The sequence below is a fragment of the Homalodisca vitripennis genome, chromosome 5 (assembly GCF_021130785.1).
Source record: "Homalodisca vitripennis isolate AUS2020 chromosome 5, UT_GWSS_2.1, whole genome shotgun sequence".
Taxonomy (NCBI): domain Eukaryota; kingdom Metazoa; phylum Arthropoda; class Insecta; order Hemiptera; family Cicadellidae; genus Homalodisca; species Homalodisca vitripennis.
Window position 1 is genome coordinate 182,316,027 of NC_060211.1, and position 21,876 is coordinate 182,337,902.

Genomic DNA, 21,876 nt, shown 5'->3' on the forward strand with positions numbered 1-21,876 from the left:
GTAGATGTTCAGGCACCAGGGAAAACGCCATACCAAACAATTAAGACAAAATAAACACAACAATAAAACAACAAAGCGTACGCAACAATTACTTAGTAACCTAAGTGGACTCAACTCACAAAGGGCTTACAACTGACGAGGTCCAAGTGAAGAAACTTAATACCTGCTACCTAATAGAAGGATACCCTGCAAATATACACTAACCACAACCTACAACCACAGAAGCAATAAATATAACAAAACAACACATTGATAGGGGAGAAGTAGAGTACAGTTAGATAAATTTAGCGGTTAAGCAATTTAGAGTCCCTTGCTCCCTGCAAAGGGTAAGTCTGCAGGAAGCAAGACACTAAACCAATTCCACCCGGTATCCTGTGCTAGGGCGAGTCCTAATGAAAAAAAAGTTGTGTACTCTAACCTCCCCCTACCTAACACTAACCTACACCAAAAAACAAAACCAGAACTGAGAGACAGCTGAGAGAGCAGCTAACCACGCTCTGCTACCATTGAAACCGTACATCGCCGCTCGCACACCCACAGCAAACCAACAGGGAAGCGCGCGCCATGGTGGCGATCGGGATGCCGGATCAAAACTAAACTAGGTAAAAAAAAGAACGTGGTCAGTATACTCAGGTTCATTTACTAAGACATAACATAGGCCTATCCAGTCAATATAAATATAAATATATATATATATATATATATATATATATTTATATATATATACTATAAATAAAAAAATAAAAAAAAATAAAAGTGCCTGCAGTAGTATATACCTCAAACAATCCTTGTCAGGTGCACCTGCATACAAAAATTAGAAACGCCATAATTTGAATCAAGAAATGCCAATTCACCCGGTATCCTTCGGCTAAAGGGCGGGCTCCTAATGAAATCCAAGAAATAAACTAAATAATATCTAAAACTAACTTAAAATTAAATAACAAAATATAAACTATATAAATGGCAACAATAACAATAACAAATAAATAAAGAATATGAGCAGGGTATCACAGATGTTGACTAGAAGAAATGTCCATCATGGTGGCCGTCCTTCAGCAGAGCGCAAAAGCGAAGGTTCTCTGCGACCACGCATGATGGAGAGATGACAGGAGGAAATCAACTCATCTCTTGGACATCATCAGTGAGGGGCCGTAAACTTAGCCGCACATGTCAGAAGGAAAACAGCTCAGCAAAACTAACAAAAACACTTAATTAAAACAAAAATTTTAAACTGGAGCTACTCCTAACTTGTACACCACGGCTCGGAGTCTTGACGCCAAAACGCCTTCAAATGGTCAGTGGCCTCTGCAGCCAATAAACCACACACACATACACTATATAAAAACACACATGAGCCGGGGAGATATAGGTATTGAACCGGCTCAATACCAATGCAATACTCACAATTTAGTTTAAAAATAGCAAATATTCATCACTAATTTTTGAGTTTTTGCTTAAAATTTAATTCTTCAAAGTCCATTTGCTACATAATTTCACTGGTATTATTGCTTTATTATGCACTATTTACTATTCGTATCACTGTAGTATTTATTTCAATAAGGCAGTTTATTCTCTGAGAAGATGTTTATTCTTTTTCTGACAATATCTGGATGTCACCTTTGGGCTGAACTAATAAGAATACAAAGTATGATAATTCCATTACATCTTAGAAGAATACCATCTTTCTTTTAGTCATTAATTAAGTATCCTGATTAAGAGCTAGATATAGATCCAGAATATTTTGTCTTGAGGTTAAAAAAAATATTATTCTGTATTTGACAAAATTCAACCAAATATTTTTTATAAGAAGAGAAGAACACTCCAGTTAGACATTTTCAAGAGGAACCGTGAAATAATTTAAATTTCTTGGTGATTTTTTTATGGAAGTTGGTGAGTCAGTAGAAGGCACAGAACCCGAGTGTGGTGAATATATCAGAGGCCAGTCATATTTGGCATCACCCACAAAATTAATCCTGCATCGGGCCTTCCCATGTAAATATTTATTTATTGTACTGTTCGTTTATGCTATAAGATAAATAGATTAAGGAGGCTGGAGAGCGAAATATCTGCTGATCGTAGGGTTTGATCCTGGAATTGCACTTAGAGTTTACCATTTAGTGAAGAATTGCACGTGACTCTGCACATATCTGGATTGTCTGGATATACTATTGTTACTTTGTCGTCATCTGGTGGATATATTGGTGTTTATTTGGTTCTTTGTTTTTACCAGTGTTGTTGATGTTAATGCTAGGAACTGTATTTGCACAAATTAATGCAACCTTATGTGTATTTATCTACTGTATTTGTTTATTGATATTTTATTGTTGATGATCGTTTTGTTGATTCGGAAATTTACAGTAGCTATTTCTTTGCCTGCTCCACTTTGAGGCTGTGTTTTAGATTTAGATGGTAAGTCATTATTGTACATGCTAAGTTTAGTTAATTATTGAACAGCTCAATTGTTTGATGTTCCTTACCATAGTTTGTTTAAAATATAATACAATAAAATTAATTTTCTCTCTTGCTGTGCTGCAGACAAGGATGCTTGTAGGATGATGTAGTGTTAGATCTGATTAGGCTAAGGCATGTTGCACTTGCATGTTGTAATTTATAAATGCAGTAATTGGAGGAAAAAAATTGTAAAATGATAAATGGCACTGATCATTGAATTAAATAAATAACAGAATTTGGATTTGGGATGGATCCCGATTATCTGATCAGGGGTGCAGCAACACAAACCTGCAGACAGGCTCTAAGGGATGACTATCTGAGATGAAGTCCCTGATTTGAAAGTTTGTTTCTTAGCTGAAAAGCAGAGATTAAATTCCGCACAGTCCGCCCTGTAAAAACTAGATATATATTTAGTCTGCACTTGGAGGAGTACTGCTGTTTGGTACTGCTGAGTTGAGGTCTCCTCTGTGGCACTGTTAAACGGTACCATTTGGTACAAATGGTACGCAGAAAGGAATACCATCGGTTTTGGCAACAAAAGGACAGAACTGTCAACCTATGACTGCTGTGGATCATGAAACCCAGAGATCTACAGATAAAAGTTTGGAGGCTAATGCAGAACCAGAGGAGGTCCCTTCTTAACCCTTAACGGTTTTATTGTCATACCTCAAGTTGTTCTTTTACTGATTGTTGTGCTGTTTTTTTTACAGAGACAGGTTTGAAGAGTTTAAATATATACTTTTTTTATAAAAAAAAGTTACTTTAGTATCTGTTGCAACTGTTCACAATTTGGAAGCTGGAACATTGCTGAACTGTTTATTAATACGATGGATTAAGGTTGTGTGCTATGACATGTAGATATGTGAATAATTTTGAATCATTTTAAGAACAGGATTTGCTCTCTTGACTGTTCTGGCTTTGAAAGTGCTGCAGAATATTGGAAGATGCTGGAAAAAAGACTATAGCACGAATGAAGTGCAGGAAATTAGCAGTGAATGGATTTGCAAAACTGTTACTTTTCAAGCGACTAAATAAATTCATGAGGAAGAATAATATCAGCGACTGATGAATTTTGTGGTGACAACAGAGTTTTTAGTGTGGGTGAAGAACATTCTCCTAGAATCGCCGTTATGTATTTCTGAGATCAGTAGGATTGTAAATAAAAGTTTCATAGGGTAATCTTTTAAAAGGTCGTCAAAAGTTTTTATTATACAAATTCTTACCTATGTTGTCAGCTGTTTAAGTATCATGCATGCCTGTTTTATGTCTCTTGCGAATTAATAGGTAATTGTTATGCTTCACTAATGCCCTTTAAATGTTATTCTAACAAAATATGCTAGAAAGAACATTTTTTAATTTTAAGTATTGGATCAATTCTATTGGTTCTCTATCGATTCATTAATAGTTATAGTAAAGTAGTAACAATTGTACTGTATCCATATTTTTAGGTTTATTTAGGTTTTTAGCTAAGTCACAGGTTGTAAATTGGTTTGTATAAAAGGGTGGTTACAGTGGGTTTGGTAGGTTTGATACCTCCTAGTCTTGTTTCTTCTCTGTTTTTGCCATCCAAGGACGTAGCCAGCGAGGGAGTCCAAGAGGTCTGGACCCCCCCAAGTTTCCAATTAATAATTCAGTATTACTGACATGTACAGTTGAAAGATCATTCTCAACAAAGAAACGGGCCAACAACTTCTTAAGGAACAATATGGGGCCTTACTCTCTGTCCACTATGGGAAAATACCAGTTGTCTGGACCCACCAAAATTTTTCCTGGCTGCGTTCATGGTGCTATCTAATAATGCATAAGCCACCATTGTGTTTACACCTTTACAAGTAGCTTTTCGCAGGATCTTTTGGAGTTCTTCCTTCCTTATGACAACTATCCAGTATGTATTAAGTATGACTCAGCTGTTGGTTTTGCCTTGATTGAAAATGTTGGACGCCAATTAATTGAAGTTTGGGAGTCGATGTATGTACATGTAGAATCAAGTGGAGCCTGACTTAAAGACTGAGCGCTGAGTACCTTGGATGTAACATAATATAATTTACTGTAATATAATCTTATTTCTTAGGATTACATAGCTGATATCATTAATATCATCTAAGTTTTTTTGTTCACACTACTTGAAACACTGCTAATGCAATTCTGGAGATTTTTGGCCTTGCCGTGGAAAGTCATCTTCAGTCAACAGGATAATTGAAATTGGTAGAGCCTGTACTGCACATCTGATTACAAAGTTGAATATTGAGGTATGAAGCTGTATCATGGTTGGATGAAGTTCAACCAATCAGGATTCAGTATTGCTGCTTTATTACAGACTGCCATCTTTTTGATAATCTGATACATTCTTCTTTTTTGAAGTTATTTTCTTTCTTTGTTATTTCTAAGGTTTCTCTTATTATTCTTGAATAATATTAAGGAAGCTACACTGAATCATTATTTTAACTGTATTAGCAATGTTTTGATGAGATTCAAACCTGACAAAAATAAATGATTGTATAATATATTTTCATTTATATTACACTTGTGTGTAACAATTTATAATAGCATAAAGTTATTTTTATTCAAAAGAGTCTAAAAGCGTTTAGTAAACTTGTTATAATAAACTGATAGTCAGAAATAGTTAATAGTGATTCAGGAATTAGAGGTACTAAAAAATCTGTAAATTAAAGAATGTGAAATTTTATAGTGGTTCTGTTGAGCATAACGATATTGCATTATTGGTGGCAACATCTTTATCCAATACTGGCTGAATTCTGTCAAAAACTTTTTTAGATACTGATTAAGGACCTAAATAGTCCGCAAAAGATGTATTATGACCTGAACGTTACTAATTTTAAATAGTAAGCAAGTTTGTGTGCATTATTGACAGTCAGATAGTGACCAGATTTCCTGTTTTTAGTGTTATTGATACTCATAGATAGTGGGCAAAACTTCTATGCCATGTGTTATTGATAGTTAGATAATGAGTTCCTGTGTCAAGTGTCATTGATATGTAGTGAATAGAGATCCTGTTTCAGTGTTATTAATATTCACAGATAGTGAGCAGAACTCCTGGAGTCATTTTATTGGTAGTCAGATAGTAAGCAGAGTTCCTGTGATGCTTTGGATGGCTTCTGAATTATTTTAAAGGTTGTTATTCATCTGAAGAAAGGATTTCTTGGTGTTATTTCTCCTTCTGATCCAAGGAACCATATATGGGAGACTTCATTTCTTGTAAACTGAAGATAGATTTCTCAGAAGTATAATGTTGAAGTTGATATCATTATTAATATGTCCCTTGTTCGCGATCCTTTTGATGTGAAATCTGGTCATCTCAAAGAGCAAAATTTGTGTAACTTTGGGTCTCAACTTTGAGTTGCTTAAGATAGCACCACTTGTGATTTCTGAGGCACCACATGAATATATCTAGATGAAATCACCACACCTGCTGAAACTATGTAGGGTAGGTATTCCAGAGTTTTTGATGAATCTCAAAAGGGTCATAATTGTTACTACATCCATTTCCGTTGTAACATCCCTTACTCACCTATTTCCATCAGTAACCTGTCTGTTGTGCTTCTAGAAATGCAAAGATAAGTATTCTGAACCACTGGATATTGATTGAATCATACAACTTTTACTCTAATTATTATAGTTAACAATAGCAGTCTGCGATGTATAGAATTATAGTGGTCTCATAAATCAATCTACCATTGCCTAACCCCTTTGTTAGTTTACTGTCAGTAAGACTGTACTTTCAAAGTATGCTCTCTTGAGGGATTTCCAATGTTTTAATGCCATAAAATGACAGTCTGTCACTACCATTAGCAAATCTAAGGATGATACAAAACTCAGTATCCTGGTATAATAATACTGATATATCATATCACATTTTATTTAGTAGAAAACATTGACAGTATAATAATATCTCAACGTCTTCAATGCCCCATAATTCCCCCTAATGTTGACTACATGATGGCCACTTGCCTGAAACAAACAAAAAAAGAACAATTATTACTTTTGTACTCTTAAAATATACAATGTTTTGTGAAATATCAATTGTCTTCACAGTGTTTAATACTCCACTCATCATTGACGTAGCTCGTGAAGGGCCTAAATGCCCCTTATCCTATTTGAAGTACAAAACTAAATATTTTATTTTAGCCCTATAAGGATCAGCTATAAAGAGGTTAGTACTGTTCAATCATTAAAAACACATTACCTATCAATACTACTGTGTTTTTGTTCGTTAAGTTTAAAATAAGAGAAATAGCCCATTTGTGCACATGCTTTTCTGTTGTGGTACAAAACTAAAGTGCTACAATTATTTTACAACAATGAGAAGTAATTTTGTTTGTATGTCTTAGTAGGGCTCAACTATGTGCCAAAAATTGAAAAAATATAGTGTTCACTAAACATCCTTATAGAATCTCGACAGGAGGGTGGCTCATATCCCATTTTGCCCATCCTGAATATCCTGTCACTCCGGAAGCAAACCCAAAGATCCTTTTAGGACTAAGTGCAGTGATTATGGGTCTGATTACAGGACGTGGTCACCTGAGGAAACATCTTCACAGAGTCAGTATCCTTCAGGAGGATGTGCTCTATAGAGTGTGTGATGAGCAGGAGGAAACAGCTGAACACTTGATCTTTGACTGTCCTGCAATAGCAAGGGAGTGGTACACCATCTTTGGTTGTTTGGACAAGGGTGGCGAATTTCCCCAGGAGGACCTGATCGGTTGTTTTTAGCAGTTTTTAAACTGCTGAAACCGTAGACTGGTTGGCCTCATGGTGTTCTTCCGGAGTGCGTAAAAGACCCTTGAGGCTTAAGTGTATGGCAATAGGCCGTCCTATAGAAGAATAAAAAGTGAAGTGAGATGTTCATCAGCTTCTAGTACTAAGTGAACAAAGTATTCCGATTTCGAATTGGATAAACTTACGGAGATTTTCAGATTCCCCATTTCATTACATTTATTCCTTACATAAATTAAAAATAGGCATAAAGTAAAGACAGCCCTTACAAACCTAATCCTCTCATGCCTAAATTGTTAGACCCTCTAAACTACAAACCAACAGTATATAGATTCCTAGGAGTAGGAGAGAATTTTCTGCCTAGGAGTAGGAGATGAAATCCCATGAACGTGTGTTGAGTATTTTGTTTTGTAAATGAAAATTCTATAGCTAAAAGAGTTTTTAATATTATTTGATAATCTAAATCTACTGCAGTCTCTAATAATTAAGGATTCTATCAAACACTGTTCCGTTATGGCATAGAATGAAATAGTATGGTGTTTGTTGTTGTTTATAGCAACATAGACAACATGAATAAGTAGTCTACATAAACTATTATGAGCCTGTTTTTACAGTTTCTATTGACTGAATTCATAGTAAACACTGGCCTTGTTTTTTTTAACATGCATATCAAAGAAATTGCCACATCAAAATATAAGCTGTCACATAAAAGCACTAAAACAATGAAGTTTATAATGGCTGATCTTTTTTTGGCCCTAAGTTGATTATGTTTTGCTTATAAAGGATTTAAACAACTGATAATCAGATATTTTACCTCATAACATCAGCAAATTCAGTTGAAGAAGTTTGGGGTGAATCCTGGGACATGATAAGCAGGGGGAGTAGCGGTAGCCCTAGAATAATAAAATATTGTTTTACTTATTTTCAATCTCAGATTCCCTCCATCTAAACTACTGTAGACCTAACTTTACAGTTAGGTAGTTTCTCAAGAACGGACTGAATAGAAATCAAAATATTAGCTTCATTGTAAATTGAGTTTATTATCGATTTTGATAAGGAAAGTCACATTGATAATAGTTTTATTAATCTACCAATAATTTAATAAAAACAGATGTAATCATATGTCAATCTTGAAAAACGGTAAGCAAGGCTTTATTTAAATACCTTTCTAAGGTGACAGCCATTTTGGAATTTCTTATCAGTAAAACTCTTGTTATGTATAAGAGTAAGTAATCAATTAATTACAATTATAATTTTTGGGCATCTGATATATGAACAAGGCATAAAATTTAGTTATATTTTTTACATTACTATGAACCTGGCAATAGCAATGTGTTTTAAAAATAATATGGAAAGAAATCAAATATTCTGTGGCTCTGTATATTGATGTAAGTTATATTCACGAAATGTAGCATATTTAAAAAAGTAATTTTGGATGTTAAAACTGTAACTTATTTTTTTAAATAAATAAATAATATAACTTCAAAATTAATTAAGCATTAGGTTCAGAACAAAATCATAAACTGATATAATTAAGTATAGTTATTATTTTGTATATGATGGTTTTGAAAAAATACAACTTTTGTTATAGTTGTATGGTGTTATAAAAAATATAAACAACAACCAATGAATCTGAAAATTTGTTTTATGCAACATGTATGTTTGACAATAAATTTAATTTTACTGAAGCTAATTTCTATAATCAGTGAATTTTTATTTTGTTCTATATATTTCCCCCATGTATCAAGAAATTCCCTACTTCTCAAAAATTAATGTTTCATAGTAAATAAATAAGTGAATAGTTGTTAAATCCTTATAAACAAAATACAGTAGTTCGCAAGAACATAGCCAGGAAAAATATTTGGGGGAGAGGGGTCCAGACAACTGATATTTTTCCGTAGTGGACAGAGAGTAAGGCCCCATTTTTTTCCTTAAAAAGTTGTTGACCCGTTTCTTTGTTGAGAACGATCTTCCAGCAGTACATGTGAGTAATACTGAATTATTTAAATAATAATAATCGTTTAAAAATAAATTGAAAAATTGAAAATTTGGAGGGGACCGGACCCTTTGGACCCCCTCTCTGGCTACGTTCCTGGTAGTTCGGTATAATTATAATAAAACTAAGAAGTACTGATGAGTGGCAACATAGATAACATGTTTATTACTGTAAACAGATTTTATCTTTATGGCTGAGATGATAGTTTTGCTAAAGATTGAGAGCTGTTTTGTTTCAAAGGGCAATTGAGATAGACCTTGATAACTAACAGAACTCTTCTTTAATATTACACGAACCATCTGAAAACAATCCCATTAAATGTTTTCAATGAAGCTCCGTATTCCCAGTATTGCAATGGTGCAATCTTTATTGGGAGTGTTTAATTTAGATAAGAATGTTTTCATTATTTTATGAATACAATATTGACATCTAGTGCACGTGAAAAGATTATATGACTGAGCGTGTCAACTGGAGGGATTCATTTGTTAAAATGAAACTGAACGTCTTTGAAATAAACAATCTAAAGACTTCTGTGAATAAATTGTTAGTTATTTAACTATTGGGAACACAGGCAAAGGCCTGTGGGTGAGCTGTTACCATGGTAATTAACAATTAACTCCAAAAATAAGGTAATGCAAAGTTTATTTTATTTTGTGTTAACATTAGTTGTGTTTTTCCTGAGAATTGTGTCCAGCACAACAAAGGTTTGTCTTTAACAACCAAATAGTTAACAAATTTCTACCCACTTTCAAATTCATAAGCTCGCTATTTTAAATCAAATGAAACTATTGTCTGTTCTGTCTTCTGCATGTTTTCAAATGTTACAAGCTCTGACAACCCACAAGGTTCACTGTTGGGACCATTTCTGTTCAAAATGTTCCGTTTTACTACATCAAGCTCATACCAAGTTGACTACAATTCTCTAAATGCCTTTTGTACTATAGATGACATGAATATTCCTGCAGGTAATAGTATGTCATGATTGGGAAAGACTGAAGATATCTTAGAACATTACAGTTGCCTTCCAAGATTGATGAGAAAAACAGGATGTGAATGAACCTACTAAAGTGTAAAGAAATCCTTCCTACTACATGTAAAACCAATCTGTACAGGGTATCCAAAATTTCCCATATCATAGGGGTTTGAAGAAACTTACAATAATACAACTTAACAACACAATAACTATTAACAACGTTATTAGTCAAATTACGTTCTAATCCTTATAGTCCGGAACTTTTTGGACACCCTGTATTATCAATCAAACATTTCTAGAAGCCCAGGTTTTAGTTTGCCAATCTAGTGTGTTCTATAAGACCAAAGGTTGCTGGTGAGTTATTAAACCATATAAATAGCACCAAAAGGCAGTATGGAGTCCTTACAAAAAAGTAGATTCATCAAGATAGACTACACATAAATTACACTGGCAAGGAAAAATATTTTTGTACTAACATAAAATGCAAAGCTACAAGAAAGATCAGACCTTTTTGCTCCCACATAATTTCTACAATTAAGCATCCTGAGTCCTTTCCTACTCATCTATGTGTTTTCTTCAAAAAGGATTTATATTATTTAGGAAACATAAAATTATATTATTATGTATCGAGATAAACATTTAGCACTAGAAAGTGTCATTCCCCACAGTTATAATATAATACAAGACACAGAGAAATCTGCTTCTAATCCCAATTCATAGGACAAAACTATTTGAACAAACACCATTTTATGTAGTAATTAAGCTATTCAATTTTTTACCACAATGTTTCAAAAATGTATGATCAAACAATATCCAAACAAAATTAAAAACCGTTCTCTTCGATAAAACCTATTATTCAGTAAATTAATATTTTTTAGATTCAACCAATTTCCAAAACGTGTAAATTTCTAAAACTATTTGTTGTGTGTTTTTTGTGTGTATGTTATAATAGTTTTTTATTAAATTAGTTATTTAGTTGATAAGTTTATATTATGACGAGGCACCTGCTTTGTATTATAGTTTGTAATAGTGTAAAATGTTATGTGCTAATAAATGACTTATGACTTATATAGGAAATATATTGTGGATAGGATAGAATTTGTACCCACCTTATCTCTTGTTTACAAATAATTTGAATAGTGGTATAGTTAAAAAAGAAGCTAGTATTAGATTTTTATTTTCTATTGATTAAAAAATACAAATTACTATAATGAAAGACATGAAAGTAGTTGAGTAAAGCAAATCATTGGAAGAAATTCAAACTGCAACTAACAAAATATTTAATTTACTGCTAAGGATTATTCCTTTTCACTTTGTGGGACAACCCAAACTTTTCCTTTTGCATTGGAAAGTTTGCAACATAAAGTCCTGGTAAGACAACATCTATTTTGATAACCATAATCATCAATGATATCAAAGTTCAACATGTTGGATTCGTTATTAAATTTACAATTATGAGAATCCAAAGTGGTCAGTTACCGTTGTTGAATACATAAAACTTGAAAATCCCGCTTCAAAATACATATACTAATTAATCAGTATTTAATTCAGTAATTAAAATATTTTAGAGTTTTTGGGATACTTTGAGGTTATAATGCAACCAATGGTGTGTATGAAACTGTATTAAGGTATTTACTAACAGTAAATAAAAAATGGTTTCATAAAATTTATATTTAATTAAATAATTTTTAACATTAAGTTACTACTGTACTAAGTATCCGGATAAATATAATTTCTCTCTAGTTTTTAGATTGTTTATTATATTTTCAAAGAAAACTAAGTTAGTAGAATTTTTAAATACGTTATATATTGAAACATTGTATAATGTATATAAAACAGTGTTCTTGTCATCAAAGCGATTTTTACTATCAATTTTTTTTTTTGCTAATCCAACCCACAAACAATAACAATTTGGAGAATCTATCTAACAATTTTATGTACTTATGTGATTCAATAACTACTTTACATCGACATTACACAAAATCTTAACTTTTTCTAAAGCTATTGAAATTATTCTGTTTTTTATAGAGCTTGAATCTTGCTAAAATATTTTATATACTATACTTCAAAAAGACTGAAGAAGTACTGACAGCCGCTGCTCCGCCCAAAGCAGAACCTCTTTGGCATCGGTGTTCTTCTTCATGTTGTGGACAGAATAGCGGTTGTACTGGCCCCAGATGCTGTTCATCATCTTACTGTTGTATTTGAGAGGAGATTGCTCCACCACTGCAATCATAATCATGAACGTTATCAATACTTTTGATATGAACAGGGCAGCATTGAGAGATTTTTGGGTTAGATATTGCCCTGCCCCCTCAATAATGTCCAAGAACATAGTCAGGAAAAAATGTTGGGGGGTCAAGACGACTGATATTTTTTGTAAGTGGCCAGAAAGAAAGGCAAGTGCAGTCAACCGTTCATCCTCCATTTTGTTCCTTAAAAAGTTCTTGACCCATTTTAATGTTGAAAATGATCTTTCATCATTACATGTCTGTAATACTGAGTTATTTAAATAATAATAATCATTTGTTAAAAAATAATTGAAAAACTGGCTACGTCCTTGATAATGTCCACCCTTCTATAAACTGTACAAAAACATATTGTTTCAAATCACTCAAGTACAAGGACTGTAAAAACTATCTTAAGTACAAATAATCTAATAATTATTTTATTAATTCATAAAAATATAGTTGTAATTTCTGCTTTGTAGTTCAAATTTGGTCTATATATGCTACATTTTAGAAACCATGTTAGAAACAAAAAGGGCTTTCAACCAGTGCTGCCAATCTAATTTACATGATCTGAGTTGTATACATTAATGACATACTGGGTCACTCTTTCAAAAGATTTTATACAGGGTATAAATTAAGTCCTGTATGCCTGGATGTATTCCAAATGGATTAAAGTATCAATGTAAAACCTACACCATACCTATTAAAATACTTTTTTGGACTTTTTTGAGGGTAACAAAAGTCCCCCCCCCTTTTCAAAGGGTGGAAGAGAGGGGTCACTTTAAATTTTCAAATTGCAACCCTTATCTTGTGACATGTCATTTGAAAGGTAAATTCAAAAGAAACATAATGGTATGAACAAAACATCTCTACGGCAATCCTAACAACAGTTATAGGCAAATAAGCCCTTATATTGTAATGCCATCTAGAAAAAGGCACCTCTTACCAAAACTATGCACACAAGAAACAATAGATACTATGTAAAGAATTAAGCTGGGCCTCTCAAAATCTTACTAAAAGATATCACACATGCATTGTGTTGATATGCACAAGATATTGGCAAGGTCTGTACAGATTTTTTGCATTATTTGCCCATAACTTTTGCTAGAAACAGCGTAGAGGTTTTTTCTTAGTGTCATTGTGTTTCTATTGAATAGACCTTTAATACGACATGTTACAAGATAGGGGTTAAAATTTGAAAATTTAAAGTTATCCCCTTCTACCCCCCTTTGAAAAGGGGGGTGAAATTTTTGTTATCCTCAAAACATCCAAAAAAGTAATTTAATAAGTATGATGAAGATTGTACATTGATATCTCAATCCGTTTGGAATATATCCAGGTGTATTAGGACTTAATTTACACTCTGTATGTCAAATACAATATCCAGATTAGAGCTCCACCTAAGCGAGAATTTGTGTACCTCAATCTTCATATATACTATATTTACGAAGTCACTCAATTAGCCTGTCAAGTGATATTGAAAAAAAATCGTTTACTGAACAAATCAACCAGCTGTATTCAGTTTTGTTGTTGTGTAATAATATATTGTAAAATTTACATTAAATTTTGTAAATTATTTTGTTACAAAATAATTTACAAAATTGTAAATTATTTGTTTGGTATTTTAATTGATCAAACCAAACTAGGGATGGCTATGGTGATATTACTGCAGCGTTAAACTATTCATGTTCAAATCCAGGGGTGTTCCAAGAACTTTATTTTGGATGGAATTAACAATGCCTTCTCTTGGGTTGCTGATTTATCTTTGTCTTGAACGAATCTTGCTTGTTAATGTTGCTTGTTATCGCTACATTTGCTATATATATATTCATTTGTTTACTTGTACTCAGGTTTATTTTCTTGTATTTGTTAATTAATATGTTCATATTTGATCATCTAATGGCTATTTATAACTGTTTATTAGTTAGTATTGTTAATCAGTGATGAGTAATTATTGAATTGTTGTGTATTTTTTATATTTATTGCAATCAATTTTATTTGACCCGAAAAATTGGCTGATTAGTCAAGTATTTTATAGTGCAGCTGAATTTGAAAATGGGAATTTCTATTCCATAAAATTGTAATCCAAGATATTATGTAAATATGTGTTTTTTACTTGAATCTTTGTATTTATTTGTGTGTTTAATTTATTTATAGGTTTTATTCATTTATATGTTTTTAACTTATTACACGTATTGTTATACATTTTAAATGTAGATTTACCATATCTTATTCACTTTTGTTGACTACAAATCTATTCTATTTGACCTATATAATTTGACATGTAACCTTTAATATCTAAGATTACACTAAGGCTGTGTACATTTGACTATGTCTATTGCAACTACTGTTGATTAAGGACAATAAACATATTTCATTTCAAAACATATTTCATTTCATTTCATTTCATTTCATTCATTAATCTATGGCCTTAATTTTATCACCTCACAGCTATTTATAACTGTATTAGTTGTTTTTATATTTTAATATCAGCCACAAATATTTACTGAATTGCTATTATTTTTGGTCATGTAATCCTGAGATTTAACCATGCATGTTAAACCTGCGTATTATTTCAAAATTTAAGGAAGGGGTTTATCCTTCATTTTGTAATCCTCTGTGTATGTCCTTGTTCAAAGCATTTTGTTAATAAGTAATTTTCCCAACCAAAATAATTATGCTATTTAATTTTATTGAGATGAAGTGTTAAAAACATAGAACACTCTATTTATACACTAACAGGCAAAAGCATTATTCAATGCATTATCGGTTTAATAATTAAGTTATTATATTTCTAGATATTAAATGTCATAATTAATTATACTCACGTTTTTTATTGACAGGTGGGTAAGGCATGCCCTGTTTATCCTCCTTGTACCTCTGGAAGCCAGCTGGTTTATCGTCAATTCCCTGGCGTACCTTAAAAGCAGCAAAAGCCCCTTGCGGAATTGATGACATTACGAGATAGTATACTGGAAAAAATGAAGGCAATTCAAGTTTCACATTTAACAAGAGATTTTTTTATTTAATTCCTACAGTTTTATAACATAACATAATATAACGATAAAGTAAATAATACGCAAATACACATTGTGGTACAGAAATAAAATGTTACACATATGAAAACTTATAATTTAAATCCCAATCTGGGTAAACTTGGATGTTGTTTTTGATAGTTACAACATTACAAATTTATCAAAATAAGAGAGAGTTTGGAAACAACAAAAATGTGCTGGATGGTCAATTGATTTCTTGTTCATTTTATTGAGTTCTTTAGTTACGAAAATTCTCAATCACATATTGTTTTAAATAAACTTGCATTACCTACCTATCATTGCTCGATTTTTCTTCAGAAAATCAAATAAATGTCTTTTAGTATAGGTAGGTAAAATTTGGGTTTCTTCGTTTTGTCAGTCCCATCAATATATTTTTGTGAGAATAATGACTGTCTTAAAAAAAAATTTTTGAGTTTCCTTTCATTCCTGCTTTTTTATTTATTTTATTTTGATTTAGGAAACAAAATAGCTATTTAGAATGTGTTTGTTGTATTTGTTTTGTTTTATGCTGTTGAACTTTTCTGATTGAGAATTTTCAATTCTGAATGAAATATTGTCATTTAGTACAAGAAGGTCAAATTTGGTTTTCTTGGTTATGTTGATTTTTATTCATAATGTGACCTTCATTTTGTGTGGTCAGTCTATTTATTGGCAATAATGAGTTCCTCTCAGAAATTCATTTTATAAACAGATATAAATGTTCAAACCATAAAAAAAGAAAAAAAGGATCTCAGTCGTGTTAAGAAAACCTAAAAAGCCATTTGAAAATATTTCTCTGTTTACATGAAAATTAACTTTAGAAGTTAATTTTTTCAAAATTAAAAATACATTTTAAGCATTTTATTTCCTTGCCAGTCTATTTCTGTGTGGGATCATTCAACCAAAAATTAGGGAAAACAATAGCTTGTTCTTATAGGCTAGAAAAATAAAAATAGCAGTCAGAACAGCAGCATTTGATCCAATTATTTTGAATTCTAAATAACATAATTACTTTATTAAATATTATAAAACTTATTTTGAAATATATTCAAAACGACTAATGGCTTATTTTCAAACTTATTAGCCGTTTAATTTTTTAATAAATTAAAGGCAAAAATCCATAATCGTCTTTTTTTACTTTAAACGTTAAAGTATAATGAGAAAAGTATGTATGCTTTCCAATTTTGTGCAACAAAAATATTTAAATATATTTTTTTCAATATTTCTCCATGTACCTAAAGGAGTATATAAAAAATCTTTTTACCCAAAATATTAAGCAATCCTGTGCCCGATGGGGTACACAATAGTCTAAGGTATTTATTTAAGCACAGGATCAAACTTAACAAGACAGGCAAACAATAAATACGCAATTAGAAATTCCTAGCAACGTGTACCCATCGGGCGCACAATACGCTTTACGAAAGCTCAGTGTGTACCTGACTGGATACACAACAACAGTGAAAGATTGTGTATATTCAATGGGGTATACGTTGTCGTGAATGTATAACATTATAATTTATTTGTTAACACTCAATCCATACAAATAAATAAAACTAATTATAAATAATAAAGTTTCTTGACTTCTTAGAACTGAAGTTGAAGCAGTTGAACATTTAGACTTCTTTGATGAAACTAAGAGTTCCTTACAAAATAATGTCCAAGCATTGTTACTAATATCATTGTTGTTGAATTTTTGTCTAATATTTATTAATGTTTTGGCTTTTTCTATCATAACACTTATCTATTGTTATATTGCTTTTTTTTAAATTATTAATGTTGGAAATAAAACATACAGATTATAAAATCAGATTGGTTTAAATAATGCAATATAAAATTCTAACAATGTAACAGTATTCTAATGTTTTGCAACAGTACTCACAGATTCACAGAAATAGTACTACATATGTAATCACTGCTTTGAGATAAATAAGCTGTTGTTTTGGCAAGTATCTCCATACAGACAAAGCCAGTTTAATACGTTCTCTTTTGGTAACTTATGATAACAGAACATCAATAAAAATGAAGTAAATCCTACAAACAATAGAATAATAATACTGTGACTCTTCATAACTCGCAATTTCATTCTAAATGGATTTTATCAATGTTTTTATCTTCATGCGTTGATGCTCATTTCATAAGAATTGTAGGACTAATTGTTTCTTTTCAAGGGACTTTTGTCTGTACATTAATCTCTACAATTTCCATAAACATAATTTAAAACCAGAAAGTAAATTTTATTTTCAATAATGCAAATATTATTATTTACTTATCACAAAACGACAAGTTTACAATAATTCCATCTCTAATGTACAGTGTTTGTATTTTCAATTAATATTTTATGAATGAAATACAATGAATTGATTGATTTTAATTAATTAGTTGATAAATTGCTTTTTGTGATAGTATATATTTGAGAAATACTTTCACCTTCTGTCAATAATTTTCTGATCCATTCTTACACCTTATTATATTTTGTTATCTTATGTTAAATATCTTATGTTACTAGTTGATAGGAAAATCAGCTGGTTTATCTTGAAAACTATCTTCTAGAGTCCACAGATTTAATCACTACTGGTTCAAATCTTATTTATATTTTGTTTTACTTTCAGAAAACATTATGTATACAATAAATTGTTTTACTTTTATAACTGACTGATGGGGATAGAGTAGTAATAGAATGATGTAATAAATGGAAAGTTGTCAGGATAACCGTGAATACGGTAATACAACCTTAATAACCAATACCTGAGCAATACCTTAGACCTTATCAGGGCACTAATAAGTTCAAACTATTAAGCAAGGAAAAAGTATGAAAAATTTCAAATAAATGACAAAGTTTTAATTTATTGTAGGTCTTACTCCTTTTTGGTCACTTTTAGAATAAATTATGTAACATGTTTTACTAATGATATACTCATTAAAGCTTGCATAATAATATTACAGAGGAGTATTATGTGCCCAGCTTAACGTTAAAACAAACTTCTAGGACTTCTAGTGGCTTACATAACATGTCATAAATACTTAATAAAATCGTCTTTTTTGGGTCTGTTCAACACTGTGTACTTTAGCTAGTCCAGTGTTACTATGTAAAATTGTGTACTTTAGCCAGTCCAGTGTTACTATGTAAGAGTGTGTACTTTAGCTAGTCCAGTGGTACTATGTAAGAGTGCGTACTTTAGCTACTCCAGTGTTACTATATAAGAGTGCGTACTTTAGCTAGTCCAGTGTTACTATATAAGAGTGCGTACTTTAGATAGTCCAGTGTTACTATGTAAAATTGTGTACTTTAGCTAGCCCAGTGTTACTATGTAAGAGTGAGTACTTTAGCTAGTCCAGTGTTACTATGTAAAATTGTGTACTTTAGCTAGTCCAGTGGTATGTAAAATTGTGTACTTTAGCTAGTCCAGTGTTACTATGTAAAATTGTGTACTTTAGCCAGTCCAGTGTTACTATGTAAGAGTGTGTACTTTAGCTAGTCCAGTGTTACTATGTAAGAGTGTGTACTTTAGCCAGTCCAGTGTTACTATGTAAGAGTGTGTACTTTAGCCAGTCCAGTGTTACTATGTAAGAGTGCGTACTTTAGCCAGTCCAGTGTTACTATGTAAGAGTGCGTACTTTAGCTAGTCTAGTGTTACTATATAAGAGTGCGTACTTTAGCTAGTCCAGTGTTACTATGTAAAATTGTGTACTTTAGCTAGTCCAGTGGTATGTAAAATTGTGTACTTTAGCTAGTCCAGTGTTACTATGTAAAATTGTGTACTTTAGCCAGTCCAGTGTTACTATGTAAGAGTGTGTACTTTAGCTAGTCCAGTGTTACTATGTAAAAATGTGAACTTGAGCCAGTCTAGTATTGCTATGCAAAATTGTGTACATTAGCTAGGCCAGTAAGTGTAAAAATCTTTAGTATGACATTGAGTTGAGAATATTAAAAGTTATAATTCTTTTACTGTCCATTTTTAAATTTTCTACTTGTTGTATTGATAATATCATAGCATCAATAACTCTTTTCAGAAAAATCATATGTGAATCTGATTAGAAGCAATAACTTAAGATGAGAGGTTAATCACTGAAGAGGATGAAATTAATACAGAATTGTATGCTCAGAGTCTAAATATGCAACATAATTTATCTCGGCATGTAAGTCTCAAAAATGCATAAGAGATCCATGTCAGTCATTTGTGCCCAAGAAGACCATTATGGGGTGTAAATGAATGTTTTAATTTTGTAAACAGAATGTATGAGTTTCACTCATAAATATTCTTTCCTTCCTAGATAGTTCTGGTATGAACTCATGAAATCAATTAAAAAATTAGCAACACATTTGTGGTGTAAGAAAAATAATTTACCATTCTTGAAGATAGGAATTCATTATTTTTGAGTTAGTTGAAATCTTTATTATTAAAAACAACTATGCCACATGCCAAATTGATTTTCACAAATTTTCTCCACCAATAAAATGACAGTCAACATAAATGAACTAACGTAATCAATGTAAGGATATAATATATCCATTATTATATTATAATGTAAACAAGTAAATAAAAACAAGATACTATGGAATAATAACAACACTTTCAGTACATCAGAAGTCAAGGAAATATTACCACATTGGAGGTAGTAACTTATTTGATTTTTATATGATTGTAATTTTGATATCACAGATCATTACACCTAATGATCTGTGATATAAAAATTATGTCTCATTACATGTAATGATTACATCTCATTTGCTTTAATGAATGGTATTAAACGATGTAAATAGTTTGTAAATATAACATTTTTGAATTTGTAGGAACAGCATTTAAATATTTTCCAGGTAGAAAATATTTTTTAAATCAGTTACTTTACAGTATTGTTTAACTTTAACTAAGTTAACTAAATGCCTGATGTAGATAAAACAACATATAAATATGAATTCATGGGCCATTCGTGGTCCATGAAAGGATATTGACCGTGAGCCATCAGTGATCCACAAGAACTGTTTATAAGGTGGCATGGGACATTAATGGCCAATAACGTAAACATATTAGATTTTTCGCTTGAGATTTCGAAGGAACCCATATTTTGCATGTGAAAAACGTGACATCTCACCTGAAAAAAGAAAATCGATCAGTCGAGCAGCCAAAACGGCGAAGGAGCAGAAGGGGCGGGGTGTGACACTGGCGCCGATTTGGCTACTTGAACTTTCTGTAGCTCTACAGCCGGACAGCATAAAAGATAAGTAAACCGACGCAGAGATATAGCAGACTTGGAGTCGGAACTCGCAAGACACCACACTTCACATCAGCGGACTCTAGAAGAGTGATAAACAGAAAGCACACCGCCATTTATATCACTAATATAGCGGCCACCGCTGAGAGACTATCTTATCACAGGTCAGGAGGTCATCTGAAATTACCGAGCTGGGGACAGTTCTGCCAAAACATGTCGCTTCATTTCGATAAGGGATAAGGAAAAATATCCTTGTCCCCAGCTCGATTTAATGAGCCAGACAACTAATTTTTTTGTAATTTACTTAACAACATACGGGCCATTCGACACATAATTTAAACATTTTGTAAACAAAAAATGTGGCAGATATACATATTAAGGAATAAATGTTATGTTGCAAAATACAATCTGGAAAACTAAATGAAAATGTCATATTACGCTAATTTTTCTTTTGAAAAAGGTAAGAAAATAAGGTTTAATTTTTCAAACCGAACAAGTAGGTTTAAAATAAATAGTTTTACATTCTAATATGGTGATATATTTCCTGACATTTTAAACTGAAAGGTGGGTTCTATGATATTTTAGTGTGTACATGTTGGATATAGTAAGGATTTAGGGAGCCCAGCAATATTTGATAAGCACTTTTTCAAAGCAGGACATGCTCAACGTATAAGAATTACACATAATTCAGTCCCTAACTGGTGGAAATAGTGAATTATCACAATAGTCAGTGAGGAAGTGTTAGAGGGTAAAAGAAGGATTTGTGTAGGTTAGTAAAACTTAGATCAATAATACTAATACAGTAATAGTTTATGCATACTAATTACTGTATTTTAAATATGTTAATACATGTCTGTACAAAATTTAACATGTTTGTTTTTACAGTTTTAAAACTTACATGAGTAATGTTTCTTTAAGTAAATTATTACCGGTACATTAATTGTATAGAATAGTGTATTAACTTTATAAAATTGTTTATCTTGTTGTTTAATGAACAAAAATATAATGTTATACTTGCCTTACACCTCTGCCCTAGTATAAACTCGTTCACTCTGTGTTCATTTGCGTTAATCAAATTAAATAGTATGATTTTAGTCGTTAATAGTATTGTTGATCCTGTGTATTATTTATTCACTACTAGCAATTTATAAATTAAATAATTTTATTGATAATTATTGTACGTTTAACTTATGTATATAGTGCCTATCCATATATATACTTATTATTTTACTAAATTTCCTAATT

The 21,876-nt window shown here is 31.7% G+C and overlaps 1 protein-coding gene across 4 annotated transcripts; it reads right to left on the bottom strand.

The window, feature by feature from the left end:
- Nucleotides 1–6,312: 6,312 nt before the first annotated feature.
- LOC124363288 lies at nt 6,313–20,744 on the bottom strand. Of its 4 annotated transcripts, none has more exons than XR_006922541.1 (5): nt 20,512–20,744; nt 15,214–15,357; nt 12,219–12,380; nt 8,000–8,078; nt 6,313–6,420 (listed from the first exon to the last, which is right to left on the bottom strand). XR_006922541.1 is itself a non-coding variant. In XM_046818512.1 (5 exons), the coding sequence occupies exons 1-4, from the start codon at nt 20,630–20,632 to the stop codon at nt 8,018–8,020; spliced, it is 462 nt and encodes a 153-aa protein (XP_046674468.1). In that variant the 5' UTR covers nt 20,633–20,744; the 3' UTR covers nt 6,313–6,420; nt 8,000–8,017. The 4 variants fall into 4 exon arrangements, 3 of the variants coding, with proteins under 3 accessions (XP_046674468.1, XP_046674470.1, XP_046674469.1); XM_046818512.1 differs by having other exon boundaries at nt 12,245–12,380; XM_046818514.1 differs by lacking the exon at nt 8,000–8,078 and having other exon boundaries at nt 12,245–12,380.
- Nucleotides 20,745–21,876: the final 1,132 nt, after the last annotated feature.

What these genes read in the sequence shown, in the direction of transcription:
- LOC124363288 (XM_046818512.1), bottom strand. Translation starts at nt 20,632, where the DNA reads ATGCTGTCCGGCTGTAGAGCTACAGAAAGTTCAAGTAGCCAAATCGGC. An exon ending in GATCGATTTTCTTTTTTCAG is followed by an intron (nt 15,358 to 20,511) that starts GTGAGATGTCAC and finishes CATTTTTTCCAG; the next exon opens with TATACTATCTCGTAATGTCA. An exon ending in CTTTGGGCGGAGCAGCGGCT is followed by an intron (nt 8,079 to 12,244) that starts GTCAGTACTTCT and finishes TTATTATTCTAG; the next exon opens with GGCTACCGCTACTCCCCCTG.